At 42.2% G+C, this 23751-nt stretch overlaps 2 protein-coding genes across 2 annotated transcripts in view; one reads left to right on the top strand and one right to left on the bottom strand.

Moving 5' to 3' along the window:
• Nucleotides 1–1805, bottom strand: part of csmd2 (CUB and Sushi multiple domains 2) — a 284791-nt gene extending 282986 nt beyond the window's left edge. The window contains exon 1 of the mRNA XM_085346642.1: nt 1631–1805. Coding sequence (XP_085202768.1) covers nt 1631–1805 — 175 coding nt within the window. The remainder of the gene's footprint in view (nt 1–1630) is intronic.
• Nucleotides 1806–3536: 1731 nt separating this feature from the next.
• LOC146609972 (uncharacterized) overlaps nt 3537–23751 on the top strand; it is a 48370-nt gene continuing 28155 nt past the window's right edge. The window contains exons 1-6 of the mRNA XM_085345766.1: nt 3537–3805; nt 6229–6433; nt 6536–7553; nt 8755–8895; nt 10169–10317; nt 19674–19745. Of these exons, the coding sequence (XP_085201892.1) occupies nt 3537–3805; nt 6229–6433; nt 6536–7553; nt 8755–8895; nt 10169–10317; nt 19674–19745 (1854 nt within the window). The remainder of the gene's footprint in view (nt 3806–6228; nt 6434–6535; nt 7554–8754; nt 8896–10168; nt 10318–19673; nt 19746–23751) is intronic.

Genomic DNA, 23751 nt, shown 5'->3' on the forward strand with positions numbered 1-23751 from the left:
GGCGGCTAGATGGATAGTCTAGTCCCCTCTGCTCTTCGTAAATATGTGCGATAAGTTCAAGTCGCTTTATCGGCTCCAAAAGTAGAGCCAAACGGCAAGAAAGTGGGCAATAAAGAGCTCCCAGGGCGCAAATAAAACAAGCAGTCTCCTCCGAATATAGCTGCATTGAGATTTACTCCACGGGAGAGTCGAGGGAGATTTGTCACTATCATTAGGAGCTGAACTGAGTGTGTGATAAAGCTACGCCTTACCGGCGCTGAAACACATTTTCTTTTCTTTCTTTCTTTTTTAAATTTTATTTTAAATGTTGGGTGGTTGATGACACAAGTTGGAGCAAAAGGTGGGTGACAGAGTGGGAGTTATTTTGGTGGGAGGATTTGAGGGTGACGCTCAACCTCAAAGCACACTTTCGCACTTTTCACACATCGTGAAATCGCACGGCCCACTGTGTGTGCGAGCGTGTGTGTGAGTGTGTGCGCTTATGGTGATGCCGAAAATGTGTCTATTTCCACTCACTTGTGGATTATGAGCCGTCCAAAAAAGGCATGAGTGGGCTAACACAGAGCAATGACTCACTGTCAAATTCATATTGTGGCCATGGCAGTATTCTTGGCTTTTGCTAAAAATAGTGTCCATTCTCTGGTAGGGAGCCAAGACAGTGATAAAACGGTTGGCTTTCTTTGCCAAAGGACCTGCTCGGGACGGCAAAAATCATTGCGGCTCTTCCCCGAAACACCCTGAGCTCTAAATATGCTTTTCGTAACATGTCTCATAGAAGAAGAAGAAGAAGAAGAAGAAGAAGAAGAAGAAGATTATTTGTAACAGAGCCTCACATTTCAGGAAGACATCAGAACTGGACGTGGAAGTAAATTATTAGTAATGATAATCTGTTGAATGCGCGGGCTCCGGTTGCAAGATTTCCATTTGAAATTAATCAAGGGCAGAAAACCCAAAGTAAGTTAATTAGGCCTGCCTCCCCATGCATGCACGACAACAGATAGAAACTACACGCAAAATTTGTTTATGGGTGGTTGCTTCACAAGTTAAGAATGCTTGTGGATGCGATGAGGAAGAACCGAGAAGAAGCAGTCCCAAAGAAGAGCATGACCCACAGTGCGCCCGCGCACACGTGCACGCACGCACACGCACACACCTTTTGGACTGAACAGCATCACAATCAGCCGCCCGCTCGACCACCTCGGTGGATTTCCTCATGCATGCAGCACATGCTGCACTAACAGCGAGGGTTTCGTGTGAAGCCCTCATTCACTCGGCGTCAGTACGTCCATGCAGCACATTTAACGCTCCCCTCCTGTTTTTAACAAAATACCCAGCTTTGCTCAGTCCTTTAACGAAACCCATCAATAGAGTGAAGGATGGAAGCTCGAAACTCGATCCGCTTGTCACGAAAATAGCCACCCAACCAGCCACCTATAATAACTTTGTGAGGTGGAAGAGCAACATCGGAGCGAGCCTGATCCTAAATGCGCCTTTGGGATGAGCGTGTGCCTGCGTGTTGCTGATACTGATTTGCATTCAGTCAGGGATTGGGAAAGGGTGGGCGGTGGAGGGGGGTGGGGGTAAGCCTGCTGCATTTTGCATGTCTTCAGCTCTAAAGATGGGGACTTACCCTTTACTGAGGCGACCAGCAGCCCCATATATAAGAACAGCATCCGGCTCCAATGGTGCGCCTGCACTCCCGCCTTCATTAGAGCAAAAATCCGTATTCCGTCCACTTTCCTGCCTGCGCATTCCGGTCTCCTGAAAAGTCCCGTTGCTCCGTCCTGATTTGAAGCGGCGGTCATGGCAGGGCTTTTTCTCTGGTCTGGCAGGCACGACGAGTTTTCAAACGGTCAGAAAAGGGAGATTCACTCGGTGTCGGCGCTGAGAAAAATCCCAATGCATGGAGGAGGCTCGGAGCTCGCAGCTGGACTGAACCATGTCATGCGGGGACCGAGGGGTTCAGAGTCTCTGTCTGAGAAGATAGATTTCACACCTAAAGGAGGGGAAAGAAGAGGGGAAGGCAAACCAAAGGGGGGACGCGATTCAAGTGGTCAGTGATCTGCCCAGCACGAGTAAAAATCACAAAAGAACCCTCGCCAGCTCCACGCATATAACTGAGATTACCAGATACACGTCAAGAGAAAAAAAAAGAAATCAGGAGATTCCTCCTCTAGTTTCTCCGGCAACACTTACTTGTCCTTCTGTCTAATTTATCTCCAGTTAATAAGAGCATCTACGGTGCCAGTAATCCACGCTTTAAGTCGACATGAGACCGAAATTCAGAGGAAGGATGAACGAACTGGTTAGAACCACGGAGGATATCCGGATCAGAGAAAGATTGCCTGGTTTGAGAAGTTTTCAACCAACGCCGGAGTGTGGTCAGCGATCTTATTGTACATAGAGAAATATGCAGTATGTATTCCCAGTATCTCAGCGCTTGGCCACAGTCGTCTCGGGTCTGCGCGGCGCCCAAGATTCCGACTGCAGACCTGCTCCTTCTCCGCTCTCTCTCTCCGCTCTCTCTCTCTCTCGCTCTCTCAGCTCTCGGTTGGCTCTCCTCACTACCATCACTAGTCATATCATATACCCACATTTTTTGTGCTGGAACATCATTTCAAAATAAACTCATTAAGGGCGTATGTAAGTTATAAGTTTTAGCTTTTAAACCCTTCTCTTCCAATTTCTATGCATTGATTGCCATTCCCGATAATAATAATCACAACCATAACAACAACAACAACAACAACAACAACAACAACAATGATAATAACAATAATACGAAACCTTTAATACGCCTTAATCAAATTTGTAAAAGTAAGATTTAGGGGAGCCCACCAACAAGGCCATTGTCTCCATCCATTCAGACCAGCAATGGGATTTCCCGGCAGTTTAGCACAGAAGTCCACTTGCTGCTCACTAAACGTGAAATTGATGCTTAACAGGCCAGAACCCTGGCCAGTAAATTTGAATGTCATTTCCACTTTTGCATATGACCGATATAATTAGTTTTTTCATAATGCTGCGCGCGTGGAAACAGTTGGGATAATGAAAGGCGTGTCGGCCTTCAACCCCGACATATATGATGGAGGCCATAAATAGTCTTCATGCAACATTAAATTAAACTTTGCTAACGCTGGATTGCTCACTCATCCTCACCAGCTTGTTCTGGGCTTCAATCTTGCATTTTTTTCCAGGAGTTCAGGAAATAGATCTAACTGAGATTCTGAAGCCTCCTGTACTTAAAATATTTACGCTTACAGCTGGCCAGGGGAACCCTTACATGCATGTAGCCCAGATGTACTAGGGGAAGGCCCCTCCATCTACTGGAGAGAAATGTTGCAGCAACTTATTTATGTCAGGCACTGAAATACTAAGAAATGAAATGTCTCAGAAGATTATCCTTACAACCGCTGGATAATTGTTGAAATTCTGGAACTGATACTGGTTGCCATGACAGCCTAACATGCTGACATGCTTTTGAAAAAAAGAAACAGCTTAAAAATACACATTTGGACTCTGTAAAGAAGACCGATATGGCCATGTATACGAAAAGCAGAGGGAAAATGGTCCCTCTGGAAGAAGATCACTTGACGTCAGTAACTTCAAATCAGTTCCTCGGCGCATTTGCGCCATTTCCGCGTTTCGCTTGGATTCATCCAAACGCACCGAGGGACAGCTATGATATGGTGTGCAAAATTGTCTGGAGCAAAGCTACCCAGGTGAAACCGGGAAGAGGTCAAAGTTCACTGGAAATCCAAGCTAGTAAAGACGACACTCCTTCAGTCATAATGTCAAGTCACAGGTAGGGTTATCTGTGGCTATACAGGCTATAACTGACCTCTCCATCATAAGCGATGAAACATGCCTTCATATCGCTTATAAACCCATAAGCTATGAAATTAACCTCACTGCGAACCCACTATGTCTCATATCACACTTTATCCAGGTTTAATCAGTCTGTCTATATGAAGCTCAAGCAGCTTCATCATTTTGTTCCTGGGGTGTGCTTTCATCTAATTTAGATGAAATGGGAAGCGGTAGGCTCCTCAGTAATTAGTGCTAACACTGTAATATCTAATATAGGAGATGGCAACAGGTACAGCCAGTATTCTGTGTTTTTGTTTTGTTTTGTAATAATACAGATGGTGAAGTTATAATTTGGAGTTTACAAGCGTCTTTAACATAGTTTATAAGTAGTAACTATTGAAACCCAGCATTCAAATGTTTAATACTTTATTGTTCAGTAGATCAGGTAATTTATGAGTCATTAATAATCATGCTGTATAATAATGATAAAGTTCCCACTGTTGACTCCCTATGATATCAGTGAGAACAGATTCCCTTTATATCAGCATCTCAAAAGTCTGCTGTTTGTGAAGAAGCTCCTCCCATCTACTGTTCAGACCTCGTGTTTAGGAGGAGCAGCCAATCAGAACAAATCTGGTTTGGGGCAGCCCCAGGGTTATTAGGGGTTTCTGTGGCTCAGCTGGTAGAGCAGGTCATCTGCTGGTTTGAAGGTCACTGGCTTGATCCCTGACTCCTCCAGGGAGGAATGTAAGTACCTTTCTACTCAACTGGGTACAAAGTTACTATGTAAGTGCCAGTTCATTTTAGCTCAATGTATTCATTGCACAGAGCAGTTCGACCTCTGACTGAAGCAGCGCTACCATACAATGTTTTCTAGATTAATTGCAATTTTCTTTTTTTTCAAAGAAGAAAAACATGGCCGACCAAGTAACACTATGCAACTGTCTGGCTTTGTTTACGCTGGCAGAAAATTGGTCTTTCCTTTTGGATGAATTCAGTTGTTGCAAGGACGTTTTACTTGGAACATTCAGCAAAAATAATATAATAATGACAAAAAAAAAATGTGGATAAAAAAAGAGATTACAGTGATGGAAACCTCCTGTTGCTTATAATGAACACAGTGCAAGCCTGTGACGGAACTTCCTAATGTGGCAGGTTTCAGCACTTCTGTTAATACTTCAGTCAGACTCAGGATTGTTTCCTTTGTTTCCAGTAGGTTACTGTGGTCTCCAAAAAACTCTGGCATTTTAGTGCTCTCTCTCCACAGCAATGTTTTCTCCCTCTTTTATTGAATACCTCAGCTCAAAACAAGTGTCATTGATTGTTACCGTGGCAACATCAGTCATAGGCTAGAGTTAAAATGGGGATAAAGTGTCTATTTTTGGTAGTTTATTTTAACCTTGACTAATCAAAAAGCAAAATTACGATTGACTGTCTAAATCCACAGGCCAGTCTAAAGTTTCTATTTATATTTTGTGTATTCTATTTAATTAAAATGGCCCACAGGCTCATTTTAGAAATCATAACATTTGTTTTGCCTAAAACAGATAGGGTTATGGGAAAATAAATGGATTAACTGGATGGATGTGGAGTTGTAGCCTCTTTATAACTTATAACCAAGATCCCAAGACTTCATTGGAGATCAGTTGGGCTGCTGTGCGGTCATAAACCCACTGTATAATGTTAATGTACACCATCTGCTCACCCACCGCCCAGAGCTACCATGACGTCTCCGTTATCATAAGCATCCCGGGTCTCACCGGACCGTCTGCTCCGCATCGCAGCTCGACAGTCGACAGGCTGGTGACTAAAGAGTAGCCTCATTAAAAAGTCATGCTTTGAAGCGGGTGATGCATCATACATACAGGTTGGAGCCATGGACTCTGTGATTCCTTATTTTCTAGGGAAACTGGTTTACCTGTTGGTGAGGGCAGTGAGGTTAGAAGGATCTTATGCAGGGTAACCCCCCCCCCCAAAAAAACCAAAACAAAACAAAAACACTGCTTATTTCACCTGGAGGTGAAATAAGCATAAGCATCTTAAAATGCGATGTCAGAAAGCAGAAAATCGGACAGTACCTCCAATTAAGCCCATTTTGGCATGTTCGTGATACAAGTGACCTTTTCTTTATGCATGATCACCACAGTGATTTAGTATGAAAATGAATGTCATTTAATTTATAAACGCCTTCAAAAAGCATGCCTAACACACAATGCATGGGAAACTAAGTGACATCGCCATCAAGCTTTCTCATTTTCTTCACGGGGGGGAAAAAAGAAGGTGCATACAAGACGACATGAGCTGGCTAACCTTGAAGTGGCGGTAATTATCCTGTGATAGCCTGTTACATGCAAAAAGATCTGTTTAACCCTGCCACACACACACACCCTACGTGTCTGTGTTTCTCTTCCTGTCCAGGGCTGAGAAGCAGCAAGAAGACACAGATGATTACACGCACTATGAGGAGGGCAAGAAGCAATACCACACTGACTTCACCCTTCCTTGTCCTTATCTCTCGGGCCGCAGACATCACGGCCTATCCAACCCCGCACGGGTGCTGAGCCCTGTGCTGGAAGTGGAGATGAGGCAAATTAAGGAAGAGGCGGGTGGAAAAATAAAGTCGGTGAGGGTTTTTTAATCAAATCTAATAACATCTGCTTTTCTCAGCATGAATAAAAATAGCATTATCCGTATTCGGCTAAAACTCGCTAATTAATGCAAGCAGTATTTTCCATTGTTTTTGATTTCGCAGTCCTGTCGGGAGAGGGATGTGCAAGATAAACAAAGGAGTGTTGAAAACTCTCTTCAGAAGATGCAGGTCTCTCAATCCAGCAGAACAGGCACACAGAGCTCAGTACCTGCACCTCAACATCTGGTGACAAATCCTGTCTGCTTTGAAGGCCACACCCCACACCTGCCAGACAGAGAAGGTTCTCTACACCCTTCTAAACTACCCGGGGATGAATGTGGAAGCAAGAAAGAGCAGAATGCAAGTAGGGGCTCAGACAGCTACTCTAGTGATGAGAGTGATGCTGTTAGTCTACCGGGGGTGCAAAGTTGTGCCAGCGACAGCAGCAATAATGACTCAGTGGTTAGTGCAAAAGTGGTGAAGAAAAAGGAAATTCCAAGCTCATCTGTTGAGCTAAGCTGCGACAATGAGCAGGATTCCTTTTTTACAGCTGATGAAGACTTTCCTGCTCTCACCACCATCAACGCTGGCATTCCGCTATCTCTCACAGGGCCTCCAGCCTTGGGGAAGATAAAAGGCCAGTGGGAGATTCCCCTTTCATTCCACCCACATGACATACCCACTGTCACGTTGGCAAGTGGCATGAATGACCCTGTGCAGGCTCCCATCCAAGGCAAACCAGAAGCACCTGAGGCAAACTCAAAAACCAAAGCACCTCTTCCAGTGCAGGAAGAGGCTTATGACCTCTTGGCTGACTTCCCAGCCCTCCAGCCCCCAAAGAACCCTTTAGCGCTTGGTGGATTGCGTCAGAGGAATCCCAAGACCAACGATGCAAAGGGGAAAGGAGTTCTCATTTCTACTCCAAGCCACTGCCAAAGCTGTAGGGGTTCCCATGAGAGGAGATTGGAAAATTCGCCCCACGAGGTCTCCTCCATCTGTGCAGGAGATCAGAAATCTGTGCTGGACCTTCAAACATTTGGCACAGTCCGCCATCGCAACTCTCCCACCATCAGCTGTGAGCAACAGAAGGCCAACAAGCAGCCGCCGCCTAGAGGTAATAAATCTGCCATGTGTCTCTATGCCGTTAACATGCCTCTCCTTCTATCAGGCAGTATAAATAATCTGGTGCTGACAAATATAACTTTATGTCACTCTTAAAGCTTTCTGGAGCTAGAAATACTCTCACATTATCTCTTTCTGACAATGCATTATTAATATTAGAGACACCTTCGTACTTGGGTAATTAAAGACAGGAGAGGAGGAGCAGCAGCAGCCTGTCCCAGGCAGAAACTCTAGCTTGTCAAAGAGTCCAGCTCTCAGACTGCTACATTTTTTTTTCTCCTCGGTTATTTTTGAAGCCCATTTAACGGAGCACTTTTGTTTCTGCCACGAAGCAGGTGGCTTTACTACTTTGTTTTCTGTCCTTGAGTTCTACTTACTGATAGAAAAATAGCCAGATGAAACATCAAAGCAACTTTACCAATCACAGGGCAGCGCTTTGCCACCTTTAATCCTCAACAAACACCCAGATGTGCGCACAAACTCACAGACACATCCGCGCTTGCAAACATTGCAAACATGTCTCTGTGTAGGCGTTAACACACTGTGATTCTGCATTGCTGTTGCTGAGAAGTACTTGCTCACTTGGATGACTCAGTGGGAAAATGTTCTTTTAATGAGGGGATTATTTTGCAGTGGCAAAGTGAATTACACGGTGAGCCTTCCTGTTGGTGCAGAACAGAGCACAGATATAAGTACACATGCATAAGTACATGTTCATTTTAAGTAGAGAGTATGCCTTGTACAGTGGATACAGTACCTCAAGGAACTTTGTGCTGGAGAAGTCGTTCCTTTCCTATTCCAGCTATATTTATATATCGTATGGAACAGTATAATCTATTTGGTCTTGTTTGATTTCCCCTCGCCTTTTTAACAGGTGCAGAGCTGTAACTGAAGGCGGCTCTGCTTTGCTCAGTAAATGTGCATATGTGATATACACACTGCTAGCCCTCCTCCAGCAGTTCGCAGCCAGCGCTGATATGATAGAATATACTCTCTGATAGCATGGCCCTGTTGATTCAATAGCACTTTGTCGATCCCCAGAGGGGGAGACTGCAGAAAATCTGTGGGTTTTTTTTGCAGCTGAGAAGAACACAGTTCTTTTTAGGCTTACCTATGGTACAGGCCAGACAGGACACAATGCATGCAAAATGCCCATAGCAGTAATCCGCGTTCCCTTGCTGTTCATATTGCAGTTGCAGGTGCAGATGGCGTGGGTGTCAGTGCCAGGTCCTGGGCTAATGCTGCCAAGGCAGGCATGAAGCAAGCAGCTGCCCCTCAGGAGAAAGCCAGACCTGCTACCTTTCAGCAGATAGTTACCATTAACAAAGCCAAAGGTAAACTTATATCTTGGCATCTGCAGGTAATGTGTGCTTGTGTGTGTGCGTATATATGTGTTGGATGACACATTCAGAGGGCATCGGATATTACGTTTCACTGTGGGCCCACATGAAGAATTCATCATGATCATTCCCGATCCCTTATTTTGCAGTGCTCTCAATGCTAAATGCTACAGAATGCCATTTTGTCCTTTACTCTGCTGCACCTCAAAGATCAAGCGTTTAGAGTTTTCATACATCCATATATCATTGTCAAATTAATTGTGATATTTTGGCATAATTACTGGATGCAAATGAGGCTGAAGTTGAAATGGCTGCTGCTCCATCTTGCACCATTGTTACTGTTTGTGACATCAATTAAAAATTGCCTTTTATCAAGCTCGACGTTGAACGCTGGCAGGTCTCTGGCACTGAGGTGGTCTGATATCGATATAAATAATAAAGTGGTGGTTTAACAACACGCACGTATCTTTCTGGTTCCAAAGCAGATATTGAACAGAAATTTCATTAATCCATCTGTTTTCTGCCTCAGATCAAATTCTGCAAGTCAGATGTGGTTTTAAGAGGATCAAATTCGTATGTATGACTGGAATATGTTAAAACTTTGCTTTTAAATGTGATTAATTATCAAACTTGTCTTGATGAAATTATGATTTAGATTAGGCATGTATCTGCACATTTGGTCAATGAAATTATGTTTCTAAATTTCCCTGAAAAGAAAAAGAAAATCTGGGTATATCAGCAACTAAACTGAATGTTTCAGCCAGCTTCCTCTCCAGAGAAGCTGCTTCTGTGATTCTGTGTGTTTGCACTTACAGTTTAAATGCGGAGGAGCACACGCAGTTGTTTTCTGTATAAATTCAAATCTTTGGCACGCCTGTTTGGATGTGTTGCAGCAGAAGATGCATTAACAAGATGTTTAAACGACAGAGTGATGTAACCACTGCAGAAACTTTGCAAGGCAGTGGAGCTGAAAAATCAACAGTCTTCATGCTTTAGCTAAAAGTCTGTAAATAGTGTTTGAGTGATAAAAATGAATATTATTGATGCTACTTTTGTGCTATCAAAGTAAGACCCCCAAAGGGTATGTATACATGGGACATATCATATTTGAAATTTATGTAAACTAAAAAATACTATAATTTTCCTGGGATTCACTAATGTAAAAACTGTTTGTTTGTTTTTTTTAATTAAGAAAGTAGGTTCAGTATAGAAGCTTCCAGCATTCTCAATCTTACCTAGTTGTCCTTCATTTTTTTTGCTTTTAAAGCTGAATATGGTGCTACTCCAAAAATCAACAAGAAAGCAACAGTTTTCCATCCAGGATCAAATCAGAAGGTGATAACCTTGAAACAGTGCTGCTTTCACCCCTGCAACCAAATCCACTTTGTCAGATTTTGCAACCCTCCTGGCTATCAGGTGAGTGTACTAAACAGTTACTTCTCTACATTAGGGCTGTGCGATATGACCAAAATCTCATATCCCGATATGAATTCTTTTAGCGTGTGCGATGGTGACAGTGACAGCAAGGCTTGCTGCACTCTAAGGTTTGCCCCTTTGGCCTAAGCACTACCAATCCAGCAGGATAATTACTAAAGCTGCAATGCACATTCCACCTGGGTGGAAGTGGCAATGTGAAGGTCTCTTGATGTCTACTGAGAAATGAATTGCAAGGCGACGAGCCTGGGCAAGGGAGAGAGACTGGAGATGGAGAAACTGTAAAATGTGTGATGCTGATGGAGAGAGACATTATGAAAGTTTTATTTTTGGCAGCAAAACAGCTGATGCTGAGATTTAAGTAAATGTTTATAGATGGCGTGAAAACGTTATGAGTGCTATCTTAGACACTGACATATCTTCAAATCTTTCAGTCTGTCTTTGTCAGTGTTTTGCTCTCAGACATGTAGAGGTCTAACTCATGTGCCAGCTCTCCTTCTGATGCTCTCCATAACCTAAATATTCTGCTATAAAAGTTTCACAGGACAGAAAGAAAGGCTAGAATCTGGAAAGGAATATCTAAAAAGACCTTGTTCTATCTCTCCATCCTTGATGCTTCCCCTTGGTAGACTGTATGGATGAGAATATTCTGTAATATTCTGTAATATTCTGTAATATTCTGTATACTAATATACTAACTACTTTCTGAAAACCTCAAGGTCACTTAACTAGGTCATTAACTAGGTCATATATATATATATATATATATATATATATATATATATATATATATATATATATATATATATATATATATATATACTAGGGGTGCAACGATATTCGTATCGATATTGAACCGTTCGATACAGTGCTTTCGGTTCGGTACGCATATGTATCGAACAATACAACATTTGTAATTTATTTTATCAATTTTCCTTCTGACGATGCTGTCTGTGTTGAGCGCTCAGTGAATCTGCATTCGACTACTCCGCCTAGGCTCGACAGTGCAGCCTAGGCGGAGTAGTCGAATGCAGATTCACTGAGCGCTCAACACAGACAGCATCGTCAGAAGGAAGAGCGCAGGGCAAGCTAGCGAGACAGAAGTTAAGCTCTCCTTACAACAGGCAAATTGAACCTCATTCAGATCTGGCGTTTGGAATTATTTTGGTTTTCATGTGACGTATGACCCTGAAGGTAAGCGAGTCATGGACTAAAGTAAAACAGTATGTTGGATGTGCCATGCAATGCTCAATTACATTGGTGTGAACTAGTGTGTTAGCGCAGTTAGCTCGTTAACGTGTTGGCCGTCTAGCCCCATGCACGGAGTGATCGGCGGTAGCTCGTTAACGGAGATTTGCCGTGTTGTGGCGTTAAGGTCATTTCAACGAGATTAACCTGAAAGCACTAGTGGGAACACAACGAATATGACTGCACATTTACGCCGACATCATCCTAGTGCAAAGACAAATACAACAAGCATGCTACTAACTTTAGCCGAGTCATTTAGACAGCTGTTAGCACATGATTCTCCTTATGCTGCTGAGAATATAGCCCAGAAGAAGCGGATAGTATAGCTTTTATTTTGGAAAGAGCCATTTCTCTGTAATAAACTCTCTTTTCCAAAGATGAGTGATTCCTCAATCAGATACAGGGCTCGCAATATCGCTAGCCCGACGTCCCGGAGCTAGCGATTTTTTCAGTCGGGCTACCAAAATCTATCTCTTCCCTGCCCGTCGGGCTATTGTAGGAAAAATATATGTCAATGCTTTTGCATTCTTTCAGAAATGTAGCTGGGTAATTATGTCATTGGCATCGGTGAGCCACTGTCAATATGTGACATATTGAAGTCGCGTTTGAATTTGCGCTTGTTTTTTTGCTTTCACTTTGCAATCGTGCGAACTGTGTATAGAGAGCGACAGCACTGATCTGTGAGTGATGATAATTTGTGCACCAATTCCTCTGACATCGTCTTATTAATCGTTAGCTTACTATGCAAACATGACAAGTGAAATTTCCCGCAGCAAGCTTAAACATGTGAGAGGTTGATCGTGCAGAGAATCGCTGAGCTTATGTGAGTGAGCGTGTAAAAGCATTTCAGTTCTGCTGAGCCAAATAAGACAGGTCAGGGTGAAGAAGTGACAGCCAAAGAAAAGCTTACCACAAAACGGAGAAGTTATGACAAATCAGACTATGAGGCAAAAAGAAAGTGCAGCTTTATGGTTTCATGGACAAAAGAATTTCTGTGGCTGCAATATGATGAGCTAAATAACCAGGGCTGCACATAAGTGGTCCGCAGGTGCGCATTCGCTGTCAAAATAAAAAACACGCACAAGGGTTAGGGTTAAATTTAAAAACTGTACTTTTGAGTTAAAATATATATTTATAATTTTAATAAATGACAAATAAAAAATGCATGAACATTTTTTTTGTATCGAAAAAATATCGAACCGTGACACCAAAGTATCGAACCGAACCGTGAATTTTGTGTATCGTTGCACCCCTAATATATATATATATATATACACACATATATATATGTATATATATATGTATATATATATATATATATATATATATATATATATATACCCAAATGGCACCCTTACCCTTTGTAAGGGTGCCATTTGTAAGTAGCTAATATCCACCGAAGGGATGTTCGACTAATGCCACTCTCCAGTGATATGCGGTGAGTGCTATGCTGTGGGCTCTTGCTGAATGAAGCTAGGACAGCCACTGATGTTTCTTCATTAGTGACAGTTTTCTTGCGTCCACATTTTGGCAAATCCAACACTGAACCAGTTTCACGAAACTTAGCAAGCAGTTTGCAAACTGTAGCATGGGAGATGGGTGGTCTCGTAGGGTGTCTTGCATTGAAATCTGTTGCAATGACCTGGTTACTGCGTTCACCAGATATCAACACAATTTCGATCCGCTCCTCACGTGTTCACCTCTTCGACATGTCAATGGCTGTGAACAAAGAGAAACTTGTAAATAACTCATAAAATAATAAAGTTACGTTGAAACCAAGCACACCATTGTTTTTCTTGTGACATTACCAATAAGTTTGATGTGTCGCATGGCCCTCTTCCTATTGAAAAAACAAAAGTTGTATCCAAGAAGGCTGACTTCTAAATGGCCACCATGGTCACCACCCATCTTGAGGAGTTTGCCCCCTCACATGTACTAATGTGCCACAAACAGGACTTTAATATCACCAACCATTCCCATTTTATCACGGTTTATCCATATAAATGGCCCACCCTGTGTGTATATATATATATATATATATATATATATATATATATATATATATATATATATATATATATATATATATTAGGGGTGCAACGATACACAAAATTCACGGTTCGGTTCGGTTCGATACTTTGGTGTCACGGTTCGATATTTTTTTGATACAAAAAAATGTTCATGCATTTTTAATTTGTCATTTATTAAAATTATAAATATATATTTTAACTCAAAAGTACAGTTTTTAAATTTAACCCTAACCCTTGTGCGTGTTTTTTATTTTGACAGCGAATGCACACCTGCGGACCACTTATGTGCAGCCCTGGTTATTTAGCTCATCATATTGCAGCCACAGAAATTCTTTTGTCCATGAAACCATAAAGCTGCACTTTCTTTTTGCCTTATAGTCTGATTTGTCATAACTTCTCCGTTTTGTGGTAAGCTTTTCTTTGGCTGTCACTTCTTCACCCTGACCTGTCTTATTTGGCTCAGCAGAACTGAAATGCTTTTACACGCTCACTCACATAAGCTCAGCGATTCTCTGCACGATCAACCTCTCACATGTTTAAGCTGCGGGAGATTTCACTTGTCATGTTTGCATAGTAAGCTAACGATTAATAAGACGATGTCAGAGGAATTGGTGCACAAATTATCATCACTCACAGATCAGTGCTGTCGCTCTCTATACACAGTTCGCACGATTGCAAAGTGAAAGCAAAAAAACAAGCGCAAATTCAAACGCAACTTCAATATGTCACATATTGACAGTGGCTCACCGATGCCAATGACATAATTACCCAGCTACATTTCCGAAAGAATGCAAAAGCATTGACATATATTTTTCCTACAATAGCCCGACGGGCAGGGAAGAGATAGATTTTGGTAGCCCGACTGAAAAAATCGCTAGCTCCGGGACGTCGGGCTAGCGATATTGCAAGCCCTGTATCTGATTGAGGAATCACTCATCTTTGGAAAAGAGAGTTTATTACAGAGAAATGGCTCTTTCCAAAATAAAAGCTATACTATCCGCTTCTTCTGGGCTATATTCTCAGCAGCATAAGGAGAATCATGTGCTAACAGCTGTCTAAATGACTCGGCTAAAGTTAGTAGCATGCTTGTTGTTTTTGTCTTTGCACTAGGATGATGTCGGCGTAAATGTGCAGTCATATTCGTTGTGTTCCCACTAGTGCTTTCAGGTTAATCTCGTTGAAATGACCTTAACGCCACAACACGGCAAATCTCCGTTAACGAGCTACCGCCGATCGCTCCGTGCATGGGGCTAGACGGCAAACACGTTAACGAGCTAACTGCGCTAACACACTAGTTCACACCAATGTAATTGAGCATTGCATGGCACATCCAACATACTGTTTTACTTTAGTCCATGACTCGCTTACCTTCAGGGTCATACGTCACATGAAAACCAAAATAATTCCAAACGCCAGATCTGAATGAGGTTCAATTTGCCTGTTGCAAGTAGAGCTTAACTTCTGTCTCGCTAGCTTGCCCTGCGCTCTTCCTTCTGACGATGCTGTCTGTGTTGAGCGCTCAGTGAATCTGCATTCGACTACTCCGCCTAGGCTGCACTGTCGAGCCTAGGCGGAGTAGTCGAATGCAGATTCACTGAGCGCTCAACACAGACAGCATCGTCAGAAGGAAAATTGATAAAATAAATTACAAATGTTGTATTGTTCGATACATATGCGTACCGAACCGAAAGCACTGTATCGAACGGTTCAATATCGATACGAATATCGTTGCACCCCTAATATATATATATATATATATATATATATATATATATATATATATATATATATATATATATATATATATATATATATATATATATATGCCTGCAATATGAAGTGTTTCTAACTCTCAGCCTTTCAATAGGTCACTCGAGCCACTGTTAAGCATTGATTTAACCCTTTTCTGTCTCAAGAATTGAATTCATGATCCATTAGATACTACCTCAAAGAAAGAGCAATTAAGTTAAGCTCCTCTCATTGCACTAGGGAGTTGGCATACCTGAGCTAGTATTTGGGTGCCATGGCTTCAAATTTAAGAATGAAAAACCAAACAGAATCACAAACTGACAGTTAAAAATGTTCCACACTTGGCAGACACACAAAAAGAAACGAGTGGCCAAATTGTTCCATTTAGCAGCCTGATGGATTGGCTTTTGAAAATGGAGGATTTTCAGAAACACGGCACATTCGGAGAGCAGTGAGGAGGAAGGAGGGATGGCTTCAGCACCCCTCAGCCTGTGTGGTGTAATAGTGGCGGAGCCGTAGGCTGAAGTTTTCGCTCTCGCGTTCTTCTGTCTTCGTCCACCTAACAAGCCCGTCTTGAAGCTGTTGCTAGGCTACACTGGTCCGTTGTTATCCTCTGGCTGGTGGCATTTTCAGTCTTCATGTCTGCGTGTTCGTATCGGTGTGTGCGAGTGTATGTTTGATATCCTTAATGCAGAAAAAGACGGAAAGGCAAAGTGCAAAATGAAGGACAAGGAATATGATTAGAAGTTTGACCCTGAAGATCCACGAATTACATTAGTGCTTTGTGTGTTTAGCGGCATATCCAATTGATCAGAGTGGTATGATTGCTACCTCTGATCATTAGTTAGATTAGTGAAGTTTAAGTGTCCTAATCACCCTGCAGTAAGGTAAGCACTAGATTGAAAAAAAATTAAGAATCTGTGTGCTTTCGTAATAGCAAATTTTGAGGTTTAATCAAAAATTTTAAGGCAAGTCTGTATACATATGTGCTCAAAACAGCCCCTAAGTTATCTGCAAGGTAATTATAGTAAACTAAAACTTAACAAAAAACAAAAACTACATGTAAAAAAGTTTAGTTAACTAAAACTAACTGAAACTGTTTTTGAACAGTTTCAAATAAAATAAAATAAAATAAAATGAAAGATAGAGGCACTTTCCTTAGTTTTAGATTTTTAGTGTGGTAAAATCCTTTCTAAAACTCGCCTTATTAGCATAATTTAACAGACAAAATTATTGAGACTTAAATCTTTACAAGACTGCTTTCATCTGCTTTCAAAAAGTTCTCTTTTTGTATTGTAATACCTGTACTGATTTCCCGAATCTTGCATATGGCATATGCCCTAATAATAACTAATGATTAAATGCAGAGTGTTGCATAAACACACAGGGAGTGAAAAGAGGTGTGTGTAGAAGAAACACTGCATCACGGGAAGTCCACAGTAGCCTAGGCCTATTGCAGCACACCTAAAGAAGGCTTTAGGGCCTCCTGATCTACCCAAAAGGTAACCAGTAAAGCTTTCAAAGAATATGGGATGCTTGGAACAGTTTTCTCTTGTACGTCGAGCAGAAGACGCCTATAACTTTTAAGAGCTCCACTGATTGGCTGTAGGTCACGAGAGACACAGATGTTTCTGGGTCCATACAGTGTGAACCGTGCTCCGTGTCACCTGTCATGCTAACCCTTGATTTACTCTGAGGTTGCAGAAATTGCAGAACTACAGAAGGATATGGGAATATGATTAGCAGTCGCTCAGACGCATCAGTGAGAATGTGTACAGGGCCGACTGCACCGTCTGCCACTGGGTTTTCTCCATTAGTCATGGAGGAATCTGTGACATCAAACAACATGATGGAAAATCAAGAGGAGTGAAAGGCTGCAGATGGCACTTCCAAGTGACGGGAAATGATGATAGCCATCGGCCATAAAAAAGTGCATCATTGAGAGCCCTGAAGCTAAAATGTATCTCATTGTCCCAAATCCTGGAGATGTTTGCTCGATTCATGCGTCAGCTTACAATGTAGCAGATAATGTTTTGGCTACAGTTTCATGTTGTCTGGTATTGAGTGAGCAGTACAAAAGTCTATCAACTACCCTTATATGCTGAAACCTGACACTGAAGTGTCCCAGTGCCTAGAGTCAAAAAAAGTGAAGCCAAGGGGTCGCACTGCATATAAAGTTTTTAGAGCTCACTCTCTGCTCGTCATTCTGTTTTTGGATCACCACCTCCACCTCCCACCCGCATTCTGACATTATCAAATGGAGGGTAGAACAATGCATGAGCACCCCGCGTTGTATTCCCCAGCCAAAATGCAAATGACAAAGTATTATTATTAGTTTTATCATTATTGCACGGCTTTACGTCATGATAAATTACCTCTTGACTGCAATTGTCAACTGGATCTCTCCTCTAATTAGCTAATTTGCTCATCTACGCGGTGGAAAAGTGACTATGTGATTAATGTGATTTAGAGTCCAGCAAAATATGTAATAAACCTTGATTAATGAAAAATATTATTTAATAAGAATGACTGAACTCGGCACTTTTTTTTCTTTTTTAAATTATGATTGTGCGATAACACGGGCATGGAAAAGCAATAATCACTGATGCCTGAACATCACATAATGTTTTTTATCAATGACACAAAACTATGCGTAAAATTTAAACAGGTCCCAGAAGTGGGTTATATTGTTTATTCTTGTATTTTACCAAATGGAGTACAAACTAACCAGCCCAGGTTTAGTTTGTGTTCCAAGCAAAGCATTCAGGCACATAACCACTTGTCAGGAAACTTATTGCTCTTTACAGTCATGTAATGAGTTGTCTTGTACAGCTGAGTAATCTTACTCCCTTACTCCTCCTGTCTCCTCTTTCCTCTCTCTCACACACACACACACACACACACACACACACACACACACACACACACACACACACACACACACACACACACACACACACGAGTGAAATAAAGTGAAAAGGAGGGCAGCACACCACAGTGCACAAGCACAACACAAGCCTTCGACTTGACTATGTTGTCAAGCAGCTGCTAATGTGTATTCAATACTGATGAACCTTGTTCTTTAGCCTCAGCTCTGAAACGTTTGCCCCACCCTGCGAGTTCAAAGGGACTGTCATTATTATGGTGTAATTCCAAGGAAGAAACGCACAACATTTGGATACACTGCTTATTTTGGTTCATGTCTTATAAAGTATGATTTGAATTATTGTTTAAAACACACTGGATTTTGCAATATTCTACTTCCTGGCCTCCTTTCAGATTAGCAAATATCAAATATCAAAATATCCAAAATACACATTACTCATATTCATTTTTTTCTACCTTTCTATTGGATGTTTGTACCAATTAGTACGTATTTAATGGTTATAATCTGCAAAACAATGCTTTCCCTAGAAATCAACTGCAGAAAAGACCTGCAGTTGACCTTTTCTGGTCGTTAAAATTATCATTGACATTCAAGAAAATATTTATGCTCAAAATTCTGACTTTAAGTAATCTGATTACATGTAATCTTTTCAGGTAATTTCTTTTTACAAGCTTTTACCAAGCATAATTTCTTTAACTAAAAATAATTTGAATAAATAAACTTTTTAATTACAGTTTTACTGACAATTATTGCAGCAAGTTTATCAGGGCAAACAAACATTAATTTTTTTAGTGTAGTGTAGTATACAATATCCAAAAATCTGCTATTTAAATAAGCACAATTGTTAATAGGTAATGCCTTATTTACACATTTAAACAGTATTTCAGAAAAATACTCACTGAAGAAAGGGTGGCTTTTAATCACAGTAAGAAACTGTTCAGCAAAGCAGTACCCTGTTCTGCTTTCACAATGTTATAGTACTTTTCGGCATTATTCACATTTCTAACATAGTGCAGTGTAGGTGTTTTGTTAGCTTTCTTTATTGAAAAAAACCCCCTCCCCAAAACAATTCGTACAAATTGTTTTCCTGAAAATATTACAGAAATTTGATCTCAGTTTCATTGTGTCTCTGAAATATTACACTCCAACAGTTTTCTGAACTCAAGTCTTTACTTATTTATTGGCTTTGCCAAGGCAAACATGCCTAACATGGTGAGGCTGTTTATCTGTGAAAGAATACCTCAGATCGAGTCCTCATTGACTTTTTTTTTGGCTTTACACCTTGTTAAACACTGATTCCTTCTTTCACATCCTAAGGCATGTTCTTTGATCCTTCCTCTTCCTACATTTTTGCTCTCTCTTCATGCTTCAGTCTGTTGTTTGTATTCTTCTAATTATTTGTTTAATTGTCTGCCTTTTTCCAGCATTTTGGAGTCCAGCCGCATCAAGCCAACTATCCTCCAGGATTCAGCTGTCCCCGTTTTCCTTTCCAACAGGTGAGGCTCCAAACAATCCAATTCTCTGCTGTCCCCAAACCTTTGAGCCAGCTCTAATCTGCATTGCTGAATTTACCTCCAACACGCGAGTGTGTGCATGCCTGCCTCAACTGTGAGTTGGATCTCTATTGAGTCTTTTTTTATTTCGTGAAACTGTCAGCTTGTATTACATATAAAAGTCCTGCCAATGTGAAATAAATATTCCTCAGAGATTAACTAATCTCTTGCAAGAATGAGGCAAAATATAGGTCACATCAGATTCTGATAACGTGCACGTGTCTGTATGAATGTCTTGGGCATGAGCACATTTTGCGTGTATGGTTTGGTGTGTGTATTTGTGTGTAAAACCTGCCTCGCGTTATATAATTGAATATGGGGGGGTTGGGTTTTATTTGTGCGGATGTCACTCCTGATGGATGCTCCTCATAAGACAAGCACAATCAGGGATCATTCCTCATCTTGCCTCCCACTCCTTACCATTACTATCCATCATATTTTATTCACAAATTCAAGACCTTACTCTTTTTCCCCCCTCCTTCACTTTGTTGGCTCTGGTAGATAGTGGTGTCACAGAGAATTTCATGCTGCCACATGTTGTGTCTTTTCTGTCCTGATTGAGAAGGAGGCTGGCCGTCTTTAATAATAAGTCTCATGACCGTTACAAGGCGACGGGTAATGGTGGAGCTGTAGAACAGATGGCTTTTCACTTTGAACCAACACACATATATATACTGTAATTATACACTTTTATGGCTGCATTCTCATTGAAGATCTATTACTGACACAATACGGTTTCATGGTTTTTCACTGGACTGGTGCTCATTTCCTCCACCTAAGTCTCCTGTTATGATTGTAAGTTGTGTGTTGCCACAAGCTCGCTGAGTGGTCTACGTGCTAAAGTTAGCTAAAGAGAGTTATTGTAACTTCTCAACAATTTCAACATCACCCCCTAAGGAATGGCCTCAGGTAAGGTAAGGTGTTATGGACTTTCATAGAAACAGATATCCATGCCTCTGAATTTTAGAACACCCATCATGCGTTCCTGAATATCTGAGGTAGTTTGAGGCATCTTGAAATGCCTTGAGGCCCTGTTTTTTGGCAGTTATTTTGAAGCATCTTATAATGTCTCTGCAAACAAAATAATATATAGGGGTATATATTTTTCAGCCAAATTCTCATTAGTCAGACAATTGCTGGCAGTTCTTTCATATGATGAAATATGCTTCATCAGTAGCCTCCCAGGATTAATCCTATTGCAGGAGGAACAGATTGTGAAAAAACAAGGATGTTTTGACACTTGAGCTTGGATTCAAGAGCCTGGCAGCATCAGCTACACTTTGATCAAGCTGGATCGGATCCTGTGCTCTCATCAAAACAGAAAAACCCATATGATAATGAAATGAAAGGAGGAATTTCAGTGTTTTTGCTCTGTAGTTGTAATGCTGGGACCACCTGTCGATATACACTCAACAAAAATATAAACGCAACACCTTTGTTACTGCTCCCATTCCCCATGGGATGGACGTAGAGACCTAAAATTCATTCCAGATACACAATATAACCATCCCTCCCAAACAGTGGTCACAAATCAGTCCAAATGTGTGGTAGTGGGCACATCTGCTATATTGAGATAATCCATCCCACCTCACAGGTGTGCCACATCAGGATGCTGATCTGACATCATGAGTAGTGCACAGGTGTACCTCAGACTGCCCACAACAAAAGGCCACCCTGGAATGTGCAGTTTTGTCTCACAGCAAAATGCCACAGATGCCACAAGCAATGAGGGAGCATGCAATTGGCATGCTGACAGCAGGAATGTCGACCAGATCTGTCGCCCGTGCATTGAATGTTCATTTCTCAACCATAAGCCGTCTCCACAGGCGTTTCAGAGAATATGGCAGCACATCCAACCGGCCTCACAACCGCAGACCTCGTGTAACCACACCAGCCCAGGACCTCCACATCCAGCAGGTTCACCTCCAAGATCGTCTGAGACCAGCCACCCAGACAGCTGCTGGAACAATTGGTTTGCACAACCAAACAATTTCTGCACAAACTGTCAGAAACCGTCTCAGGGACGCTCAACTGCATGCCCGTCGTCCTCATCAGGGTCTTGACCTGACTCCAGCTCGTCGCCGTAACAGACTTGTGTGGGCAAATGCGCACATTCGATGGCGTCTGGCACGTTGGAGAGGTGTGCGCTTCACGGATGAATCATGGTTCACATTGTTCAGGGCAGATGGCAGCTGAGAATGTCCCAGTTCTTGCATGGCCAGCATACTCACCGGACATGTCACCCATTGAGCATGTTCGGGATGTGCTTGACCGGCGTATACGACAGCGTGTACCAGTTCCCACGAATATCCAACAACCTCGCACAGCCATTGAAGTGGAGTGGACCAACATTCCACAGGCCACAATTGACAATCTGATAGACTCCATGCGACGATGTGTTGCACTGCATGAGGCAAATGGTGGTCACACCAGATACTGACCGGTTCTGGGTCCCCAGACCCCCAATAGCGCAAAAAACTGCACATTCCAGGGTGGCCTTTTGTTGTGGGCAGTCTGAGGTACACCTGTGCACTACTCATGATGTCAGATCAGCATCCTGATGTGGCACACCTGTGAGGTGGGATGGATTATCTCAATATAGCAGATGTGCCCACTACCACACATTTGGACTGATTTGTGACCACTGTTTGGGAGGGATGGTTATATTGTGTATCTGGAATGAATTTTAGGTCTCTACGTCCATCCCATGGGGAATGGGAGCAGTAACAAAGGTGTTGCGTTTATATTTTTGTTGAGTGTAGTTCTATCTTGTGAAATTGTTTGAGAATAACCAGGTACTGGAGCCGAGTTGTATAAAGCATAGGGCACCGATTAATTTCTTTTGAGCACATGACTTCATATTGTGAAAATATATGCAGGTTTTATTTAAATAAAGGGAAAAATTCAGAGAAGAAGAAATCTGCATGAATGTGATTTTGGAGATGAAAAATAGTTTGTTGCTGTATCTTACTGACCAAAACTTTACTGAAATGCCGCTTATTCCCCCGTATAGACTAGCTTGCAGCTAGTCTATAGTTTAAATGAAATATCATTTCTCAGTATCATTGGGACACTGACCAAAGAGAACACAGGGCTAATATACACAGAGGGAGCAATCAGGGAATAAGAGACAGGAGGGAAACACAGCTGGGACAAATCAGGGCTGTCGAGACTAAGGAAGCAAAACCAGATGCATTAACATAAGACATGGACCTTCAAAGTAAAACAGGAAACATAACACAGAGACGCAGACTTGACACAGGGATTCAGCAACTATGGAACAGAACAGAAACCAGAAGGCACAACTCTGACAAACTAAACACAAGGACCCAGAGATCAAAAACAGAAAACACTGGAGCCCAGCAAACAAGTCAAAACAACCAAACAAACAAAAAAAAGGTTCACAAAAGGCGCAGGCGGCCAGGAAAACCGCTCCGAAAAAAGTTCAGGGGGCTGGCCCGGAAGCTGACGGCACAACACTCCAAAATCAATGGTGGCAACAAAGACGAAGGAGATGATGTCCAGCCAACACCCTGGAAAGTGGCCGGACAGGACGAGGACGTGGAGGCCGGACAGGATGAGGACGTGCAGGCAGGACGAGGACGTGCAGGCCGGACAGGACGAGGACGTGGAGGCCGGACAGGATGAGGTGGCGCTGAGACCTCTGGTGCAGACGAAGCAGAACCAGCCCGTGCGGAGGCCTTAGGCAGAGACGAAACAGGACGGGGTGAGGCAGGACCAGATGGCAGCACGCCAACCGCAGGCGACAGAATTGGTGGTGGCACTGCAGGTGGCAGTGTGGAAACTGCAGGAGGTGGCTCTGCAGGCAACGGTGTGGGAGGAGCAGGTAGTGGCGCTGCAGGCGACGAAGACTGGATGGGCCCCTCGGACCCTCCAGCGGAGGCAGGTTGCTGGACCGGTCCCTCGGACCCTCCAGTGGAGACAGAAG

This window comes from Diplotaxodon limnothrissa, linkage group LG22 (assembly GCF_057381915.1).
Source record: "Diplotaxodon limnothrissa isolate DT_005_m linkage group LG22, D_limnothrissa_male_GT1.1, whole genome shotgun sequence".
Lineage (NCBI taxonomy): Eukaryota > Metazoa > Chordata > Actinopteri > Cichliformes > Cichlidae > Diplotaxodon > Diplotaxodon limnothrissa.